At 44.4% G+C, this 10074-nt stretch overlaps 1 protein-coding gene across 1 annotated transcript; it reads left to right on the forward strand.

Moving 5' to 3' along the window:
• The first annotated feature begins 2353 nt into the window (after nucleotides 1-2353).
• On the forward strand, nucleotides 2354-4811 carry LOC123170253 (bidirectional sugar transporter SWEET6a). Its single transcript, XM_044588082.1, has 5 exons — nucleotides 2354-2595; nucleotides 2684-2900; nucleotides 3013-3174; nucleotides 4139-4258; nucleotides 4367-4811. Exons 1-5 carry the CDS (start codon nucleotides 2516-2518, stop codon nucleotides 4517-4519), a joined length of 732 nt encoding a protein of 243 aa, XP_044444017.1. The 5' UTR covers nucleotides 2354-2515; the 3' UTR covers nucleotides 4520-4811.
• The last annotated feature ends 5263 nt before the right edge of the window (nucleotides 4812-10074 follow it).

Below are 10074 nucleotides of genomic sequence, written 5' to 3' on the forward strand. Positions count from 1 at the left end.
CAATCTAGATCTTCACATTCATCACTGATTTCATCTTGTGCAACATCCACTAAAGGAACATCATTTTGTTCCTTCTCTTCTCCACTTTCATGCTCCAGGTCCTCCTCAACAGAGCAATTTTCATGCTCATCCTCCCAATCAATGTCAGTGTTCTCTTCTGCCCTATCTTCTTCTGCATTTGAAACATCATTTTGTTCCTTCTCTTCTCCACTTTCAGACCCACTGTCCTGTCCATCTTCAGCACCATTATCTTCATAATTCACATATACATCCACAACACCACCATCTGTAATGCACCTGTCCATGAAATGCACATTAGCATCAGTGTCCGACCTTCTCCGCCCATCTCTAACATTTTTTCCAGGAAACAACCAGTACAGCCTGTGATTGTCAGTAAGCTCTTGAACATGATAAGCCATCATTATGTCTGCAAGCTGATCCCTGACAGTTGCTATGGTAACAATGTCCCTATGAATTTGTGTGACTTGTATATGACCACCAACATATGACACACACTTCCTTGACTTCTCAAATTGGCCATTGTAAAAGAAATGAATGCCTAACCAATCTAGCTCATCCATTGCTTAACCTACAGCAAGCAATGGACAATTAGAACCTAAAGACATGAGCTTTTTCTACTTTCTACAGCAACTAGAGCAGATAACAACTATAGCAACTGCAGCAAGTAGAGCGGGAAGGGGATGGGACTCACCTCAGTTCGTCTGCGCCGCCGCGGAACCAGTCTGACCCCTCCCTACAACATCGGTCGCCGCCCCGTCGACGGAGGCATCGAACTAGGGTTTGAGGAAGGCGGCAGGACAGCGGCCGTGGGAGAAGCAACACCTCGGGAAAGATTCGTCGGATGCACCACTGCCGTAGCCGCCAACAGCACTCCGACCAGCCTTGCTCACCTTAGATCACCGCTGCCTCGACAGGGCCAGCAACGGCGACAGAGAGGGGAGAGGGCTGGGGATTTTTTTGGTTCGAATCGAACCTGCGCCGCATCTCTATCCAGCCCGACCTGACAAGAGGGCCCCACCGAGTCAAAACCACCGTTGACCACTGCCACATCAGCCGCGGGTGAAGACAAACCGGCCAGGGTTTTTGTGTGTGTCTGGTTTTGGTTTGTTTAGGGGGTGGAAGAAGCTGAAAATAAGATCAGGAGGTAAAGTGAACCACCCACTTTATTCAGGGTAGTAAAATGGACTTTTTTCTTTCTCAAATACTTGTTCAGTATTTTTCAAATATTTGTTAAACAGTTTTATATACATGATCAACATTTTTCGAAATACTTGTTCAACATTTTTCAAATACTTGCCCAACATTGTCAAAATATTTGTTCAAGATCTTTCAAATATTTTTTGAAGAGTGTTTTGTGTAATATATATATTTAGAATATTTTAGAGTATAAACAAAAGAAAAATAAAAGGTGCGGATGGACTAGGCCTCTCACAAGGATAAGTATCCACACAGCAAAGAAAAGTCTTCTTCCTCCTCCCGTCGGCACCGCCGCGGATCCGCCCCGCCTCCGATGGCATTTGGCCTGTGGAGGTGCGGAGGATCTCGGCCCCCCGCCGGCGGGAGGGACCCTGTTCTCATTTTTGCTAGACTGAACGTCTTGGTTGGGGCTGTGTGGCGGCGGCGATGTCTCTTGGTAGCAATAATGTCTCCCACATCCCATCCCCGTCCCGATGGTGCGAATAGCGTTGTTAAAGGATGTGTGGAGGTGTGTCTCCGTCGGATCTCCTGGGATTTGGCCGGTGTTGGTCTTCGATGGATTTATTTGGATCCAGTTTTTGTTCGTCTTCGTTCGTGTGGTTTCAGGCTTGATTTTTCCGATCTACAACTCCCTTCATCGGCGATGGTTGCTGCTCTGGTGTGCTCGTCCTTTGGGACCTTAGCACAACGACTTCCCAACTGTCTACTACAACAAGGTTTGCCCGGCTCCGATGATGGAGGGGCGATGACGGTGGCGCGCCATCGGCTCGCTCCAGTGCTTGTAGTCGTCGCTAGGTGGTCCATAGACCTGGTTGTAATTTTTATTACCTCTTGTGTTCTCTGTACTGTCATGATTGATGAATAGATTGGAAATTTCTCTCTCAAAAAAAAGAAAGAAAAAAATAAAATAAAAACGTGAAAGAAACAAAACAGAAACCAGGCTGGTCTTTCCAGTGCGCGTGAGCCGGCCCAACCGGGGTTCCGTTCAGCATGGGGTTCGCTCCTGTCTCGCTTACAATGCCAGACATAGGGCGCCCTTGAGATCAGGGCAACTTAGAGAGAGAGAGAGAGAGAGAGAGAGAGAGATCAAGGCTTATCCCTCCCGCCCTTTTCTCTCGGTTTAGTTAATTTGTTTTGACTGAGATCAGTTCCAACGATAACTTGGGAAGGCGAAGCCGCCGCGCCTATATACGCTCCGCCTCCCTCTGCCCCGATCGCCCATTCGCCCCCAACCCACAACCAACCCTTCCTCCTTCCTCAAGCGCGTCAGCTCCTCCGCCCCGGCGACCCGAGCGAGATGGTGTCCGCCGACGCAGCTCGCAACGTCGTCGGTATCATCGGGAATGTCATCTCCTTCGGCCTCTTCCTCTCCCCTACGTAAGCCCCCATCCCCCCTCCTCTAATCCGCCGCCTCTTTTGTAGACAGTCTAGAGTAATCTATATTCATGGATGGTGGATGTTGCAGGCCGGTTTTCTGGCGGATCATCAAGGCCAAGGACGTGGAGGAGTTCAAGCCGGACCCCTACCTGGCGACGCTGCTCAACTGCATGCTCTGGGTCTTCTACGGCCTCCCCATCGTCCACCCCAACAGCATCCTCGTCGTCACCATCAACGGGATCGGGCTCGTCATCGAGGGCTCCTACCTCATCATCTTCTTCCTCTACTCCACCAACAACAAGCGGGTACGTACTACCACATCCCTAAATCTAATCCCCTCGCCCGTTGGTTTTCGTCTAGATAGAACAAGATCTGGCCCTAACCCATGCCCGTGCGTGCGTGCCTCCGTGCTTGCAGCTGAAGATGATAGGCGTGCTCGCCGCCGAGGCGGCGTTCATGGTGGCCGTCGTGCTCGGCGTGCTCCTCGGTGCCCACACCCACGAGAAGCGCTCCATGATCGTCGGCATCCTCTGCGTCATCTTCGGAACCATCATGTATGCCTCCCCGCTCACCATCATGGTACGTACCTACACCCTCCTTCCTCATGGATCGATCGTACGTGTGCATGCATGCACTCTTTGATCCATGCTTTAAGCCATTGATCCGTTTGCTCTTAATTCTGGAGGCGCAGCTGTTATTTTATTTCGTTTCATTTGTTTTGAACTTTGTTAGTTGTGTGTTAATGCATGCCGTTCTGGTCGTATGGAGTGATAATATGCATTGTTTAGAAGACATGCGTGGTTAATCTGCATGCATGGATCTGCTAGCTCTTGGGCCCAAGTGTCTTTGAGTGGCTAGATGAATGCATGCTGCCCACCTCACACAGTAGATGTACTCTCCACACACAAATTATTTTACGAGACAAGATGTTGCCTTGTGTACATATTCTGTATTTTGTGGCTAGATTCACGTAGGGGTCTGGCTTCACACACCCAAGTTATTTTAGAAGATGCATGCTGTTCGATTTACGTAGATCTACTTCAGACATCCAAGTTATTTCACAAGATGTTGTTTTGTGTGCACATGTTTGGTCAAAAAAGCTCAAAGGTAACGCAACCCCTGCGTGTCCTTTCCTTGTGGATCTGGACTTGCATGCCGTGTAAATAGCTATAGCCAGCCAACCAAACTTTCTGTTGCACCCGGCCGCCAAAATCTCGTGTTAGCTGTTGGAGTGACGGGTCCGCAATCGCATGGAAGAGCCGTTCATGACATGACTAAAAACATGTGATCCAGCACTTCATCACAAACGTATGTGCCAATGCACCGAGGATGCATGTTCTCTTTTGCTTCTTGTGATCCTTCACTCTTGCCAAATCTATGAGTTATGATGCTAATTAACCAGTGAGTTTGTGTACCTACTCATTATATTTAGATCAGGGATTCAATGAGAGTCAGCCTTGTTAATTACCTACGTACGTACGTGTGCTCTTGTTACCTGGTGATGTAAGTACTACTAAGATTAGATTGCAATACTTGATTGCAGGGTAAGGTGATCAAGACCAAGAGTGTGGAGTACATGCCATTCACCCTGTCGCTGGTTAACTTCCTCAACGGCTGCTGCTGGTTGGCCTACGCGCTCATCAAGTTCGACCTCTACGTCACGGTCAGTACATACATACATACATATACACATCTCAAACAAGTATACCGATTAAACCCAGCTAGCTAGATTTTTCTGTCTCATCGATCTAACTGCCATGCATGCATGCAGATCCCCAATGGCCTCGGCGCTTTCTTCGGCCTCATGCAGCTCATCCTCTACGGCTGCTACTACAAGAGAACCCCCAAGGAGGAGAAGAGCGTCGAGCTGCCCACCAGCAACCCCGCTGGAGCCGGCAACGTCTCGGTCACCGTGGACAGATAAGCATTGGCTTGCAGCAGCAGCAAGCCCGCCGTCGCCAAGTGACTCTAGTCCGGCCGGCGGCCGAGATTTTAGCCCTAAACATTTTGATTAGTTAAATTCCGGATGATCGATGCTTCAACAAGTGTGGTGTGCTAGTCTTTGTTATAATTAGCTAGTCTTGATCGAGTGTGCGTTTCGTGAACCACTGTCGTCTGCCCTCGTGCAAATTAGAACTATATTCATGCAGAGGCGCAAACTGGAACTTAATATATGTAGCTGCGTTGTCCCGAATAATTACAGCACGCTTGTCACATATGTTTACTCTCTGAATCTACTCTTACGCAATGATATACCCAAATGTTAAAAATCTGGGGCGAACACCTAGATGGCCGTTGGCTGGTAAAAATGTTCGCTCCAGAATGGGAATCTTTGCATTTTCTATGTGCAGGTTCATAACATGGTAAATTCTTATCTGGCACATTGCAAATTCATAATACTTTACTTTTCCAAAACATGGAAAATTGTACAAATCATTGGAATGCATACATGGCAAACCTTTGAATTTTGAAACTTGTCACATGGCATTTTTTTTGTCGCGTGGCAAGTCGTATGATTTCCATGTTCACATGGCAAATACAGGCATTTCTATTGATTTCGGCCATGGCAATAAAAATTGTATTTTACAATGTCGTTATTATTTCAGATACCATGACAAATTCTCTATAGTCTCTACCATGGCATTTTGTATTGTGCATAGCATGACAATTAGTGAACAAGTGGCAAAATTTTCTTTTCGCACCCTTTTGGCAAATCCATAAATTTGCCGTATGTTTTCGAGAACAAAATTCTTGTATTTTTTCATGCGGCAAGTTCCTAAATTTCCCAACTTTTTTCCAAGCAAACAACATTCTTATTTTTTTGCCATTATGTGAAATGTTTTGTAGTTTCTCACATGGAAATTTCACATTGTTTTTACACCTTCTCTAACAAAAATAATTTGATACACATTGCAAATTTAGTATATGGGCCATGGAAAATTTAGTATATGGACCATGGCAGCCTTACTTTATGGGGACCATGGAAAATTAATGATGTGCCCAACAATGGCTCTCTTATTTTTCCAGTGCAAAACTCAGCAGGTTTACTTGGCGCTGCTCCACGTGCTGAACAAAAGACACACTTGACAATATATTCAGTTGCAAATATACTGGAGGATTCAAGATATGACCTACCAATGTGTTACAGATCGGCTCGTTTAACTTCGAGATTACACCAGTTGAACCGAAGAAGGATACTGTCAAACCAAACTTGAGGGCTACTCCAAGATAAATGGATGTTGGTGCCTTCTCCGTTCGGCGGTAGGCAAAGTCCTTCTTTTCTAAACAAGTCCTACGTAATCAACATGGCCGGAAAGATTAATTAGTGTATTTATAATTAAAAAATACTAGTACTAGGAGAGAAAACGTGTCCTTGTGTTTTTTAGCTAGTATACGCGATCGAGTCGGTTAGAGAGTTTGGTACGCCGTTTGCGGCTGGTTTGTGTCAGCCTATATATTAGGCATATTCACTTTTGTATCGGGGGCAGATTTGTTTTAGTTTCAAGTTGAATAAAAACAACAGAAAAGGCCTCACGTCAGGAGGCACCAAGGATATGTTCTTGCGAATCCTAGGGATTCGTTGCTGCTGTGCTTGTGTCTGATCACATATCAGTTTCGGTGCAAGTCTTCTCATTTGCTTCTTACCTTGTTCGTTTGATCCAAAGGTTTCTTTTCTTCTACTTCTATTTCTTCTGCGACTATTGCTACCGTCGTTCATTGTTTTTTCACAAGTACCATGGAAGATCGGACTAACCAACGACTCGTCTTCTAGTCGAGTCTTATCAAGTGACATTTAGAGCTAAGGTTGTTCACGGTGCTGTGTTGATCAAGTTGTCAACCTCGGTCAATAGAGATGGCGAGGTTGCTGCTGATTTAGAGGAAATTGTATGTCCAGTGTATGCAGATGATATTCCTCAAAATATCCGTGATGATTTTGACCACACATGCAACTACGTCAAGCAATGCCATGACACGCTCGAGGTGAAGCTTGGCAAAAAGATTGATGTTCTGATTGCCCATTTCGACGCTTTGACGGACACCATCAATACGTCGACGACTAATTCTGCACCACCACAGGCTGCTCCAGTTGCTCCCATGCGTTGTGCACCAGCGGCTCGCGACGGACATGCCGTCGTGCATGATCTCCGTTTGGCGGCACAACCACATGCTAGAGATGATGACCTTGATGACGATGTTGATCATGAGGCGGGGTACGCGACACTTTCAGCCCTGTCCTGAAGCTGCCGCTCGAGGCGGAGCGCATGACCGAGTTGGTCAAGCTGCGCGTGTTCCTTTGGATGATGGAATTGGACACATAAAAATTTCAATTCCTTCGTTCTCCGGCAAGTGCGAACCAGAAGTCTATTTGGAGTGGGAGATGCGCATTGATCAAATTTTTTATGCCCATCATTATAGCAAAGAGAAGAAAGTTCAACTTGCTTGAATTGATTTCACTGATTACGCTTAATTTGGTGGAATCAAATTTTCCGGTGATGACATTGTCCGATGGCTTGGCGAGGGATGAAAGAATTCATGAGGCGGCGATTTGTTCCTGAGCGTACTATAGAAGAGATATGTACAACAAGATGCAGTGGCTCTCTCAAGGTAATATGAGTGTTGATGAATATTACAAGGAGATGGAGTTGCTTATAATACGTACAGGGACGACGGAGGATCCGGAGGAAACCATGGCATGTTTCTTTAACGGGCTAAACATAGAGGTGCAAGATCATGTAGAGATGGTGGTTTATTACAACATGCAAGATCTTGTCCACCAAACTGTGCGTGCAGAGCAACAAATTAAGCGGTGTCAAACTAATGTTTTTCATAGCACCACTTCTAACTCATGGCGACATCCTCAACAAAAATCCGATGAAGTTGGCACTAGTTCCAAGATGGCATCGTCGAATCGATCCAATGGTTTTGTGCAAAAGGATGTGTCAAAATTAGGAGCATCGAGAGCTGATACAAGTGTGCAGTCCACCGACCGTTCTAGTGACATAGAATGTTTCAAGTGTGGAGGAAGGGGACATATGAAGGTGTGACTGTCCTAATGAGAAGAGAGTATTGCTCACAAAAGATGGATATACATCCGCTAGTGATGAAGAGGCAACTTCTTGGTGGAAGCTTTGGGGTTACCTACATGGAAGCACCCTCAACCATACCGTGCCGAGTGGATGTATCATACAGGGAACCTCAAGGTTACTCATAAAGTCCGCGTGAATTTTTCTGTTGGCGATTATACTGATATGGTGATATGTGATGTTTTTCCAATGAATGTATGTCATTCATTGTTGGGGAGGCCTTGGCAATATGATCATGGAGCCACACATGATGGGAGGTCCAATACTTATTCATTTTGGTATAATGGAAAACGGAATGTGCTGAGACCGATGTTTGCCAATCCCATCAAGGTAGATGATAAAGTTTCTCCACAACAAAAGATCACAAAGGTTGCTTTGAAGCTGAGGATGGCTTCGATTCAAGAGGCAGAGGATGATGTGCCCAACAATGGCTCTCTTATTTTTCCGGTGCAAAACACAGCAGGTTTACTTGGTGCTGCTCCACGTGCTGAACAAAAGACACACTTGACAATATATTCAGTTGCAAATATACTGCAGCATTCAAGATATGATCTACCAGATGTGTTACAGATCCGCTCATTTAACTTCAAGATTACACCAGTTGAACCGAAGAAGGATACTGTCAAACCAAACTTCAGGACTCCCTCCATGATAAATGGATGTTGGTGCCTTCTCCGTTCGGTAGTAGGCAAAGTCCTTCTTTTCTAAACAAGTCCTATCTAATCAACATGGCCGGAAAGATTAATTAGTATATTTATAATTAAGAAATACTAGTACTAGGAGAGAAGACGTGTCCTTGTTTTTCTAGACTAGCAAAAGAGCCCGTGCGTTGCAACGGGAAAAAAAACATAACACACACTCTTAACTGAACAACCATCACTCAAGACCACAATAGGTTCATCTCCTTTATTTTAGCGATGCATCATATTTGTGTTGCCGCTTATTCTTCTTCTCACCCTCGCCGGCGATGGCCTTAGTGTTCACACAAACCAAAACGTGTTTGAATGTGGTTAATCCTAAGACGTCTCTCTCTCCCTCTCTCTCTCTCTCCCGCTCTCTCTCTCTCTCTCTCTCTCTCTCTCTCTCTCTCTCTCTCTCTCGCTTTCTCTCACACTCGTGATGAGAAATCTGTTGTTTTCCCCTGCGATGTATTCAGAGGTATGCATGTGTAGTTCTCGATGTTTTCTTTTTCCTATATGACTATAGTGGGTGTTTATTTGCAATCCGGATCGCCGCCTGTACGAAAGAAAAATGGATCGTGCGCTATAGTTATAAGTTTGCTTCCAAAACAATATCTAAAAAATATTTAACAGGTAAAATTAACATCATATTCAGATTTCACACATTTTTCTAATCAAAATTCATATATAACATTTTAAAATCGGAGTTACGGTTTAAAAGATACATATAATTTAGAAAACCATTTGTTTGACTTAAATATCTTCCAAAATAATATTTATAAATACTTAACAGGTTAAAATAATCTTATATTCATATTCTACATATTTTTCTAATCAAATTTCATGTATAACATGTTTAAATTGGAGTTACGGTTTAAAAGATATGGATGGTTTAGAAAAGCATTTGTTTGACTTAAATATGATCCGCGGATGGAATACCTAAAACGTCAGGGTTGTTTTCGAAAACCTGTAAAATAACGGTTCGGTGTGACTTAAATCCGGACTGCGGGTTGATTTCATGAAAACGCAGGGGCGTTTTTGCAAAACGGTGCGACGGACGGGTTTGGTACGCTGTTTGCGGCTGGTTTGTGTCAGCCTATATATTAGGCATATTCACTTTTGTACCGGGGGCAGATTTGTTTTAGTTTGGAGTTGAATAAAAACAACAGAAAAGGCCTCACGTCAGGAGGCACCAAGGATGTGTTCTTGCGAATCCTAGAGATTCGTTGCTGCTGTGCTCGTGTCTGATCACATATCAGTTTTGGTGCAAGTCTTCTCATTTGGCTTCTTACCTTACTCGTTTGATCTGAAGGTTTCTTTTCTTCTACGTCTATTTCTTCTGCGACTATTGTTGCCGTCGTTCATTGTTATTTCGCAAGTACCGTGGAAGATCAGACTAACCAGCGATGCGTCGTCTAGTCGAGTCTTATCAATTATATCACGGTTTTTAATGAAACCTAGACAAATACACTGTTTGCATTAATAATGGGTCGCACATATGCCATGATAAGTATAGTTTCCCCTATACATGTTCTTTTTAATCCACATTTGCCATGATCTACAATGGCATTTTAGCATGATTATTTTGGATCATGGAAAATTTCTTTTTTTATAGCATGGCAAATTTGCTTAACAATCCGTCGCAAATTTATATTTGGACCATCCCAGACTTTTTTTTACCATGGCAAATTTATTTTTTGGAGCATGGAACTTTA

Source organism: Triticum aestivum, chromosome 7D (assembly GCF_018294505.1).
Source record: "Triticum aestivum cultivar Chinese Spring chromosome 7D, IWGSC CS RefSeq v2.1, whole genome shotgun sequence".
In the NCBI taxonomy this organism is placed as follows: Eukaryota; Viridiplantae; Streptophyta; class Magnoliopsida; order Poales; family Poaceae; genus Triticum; species Triticum aestivum.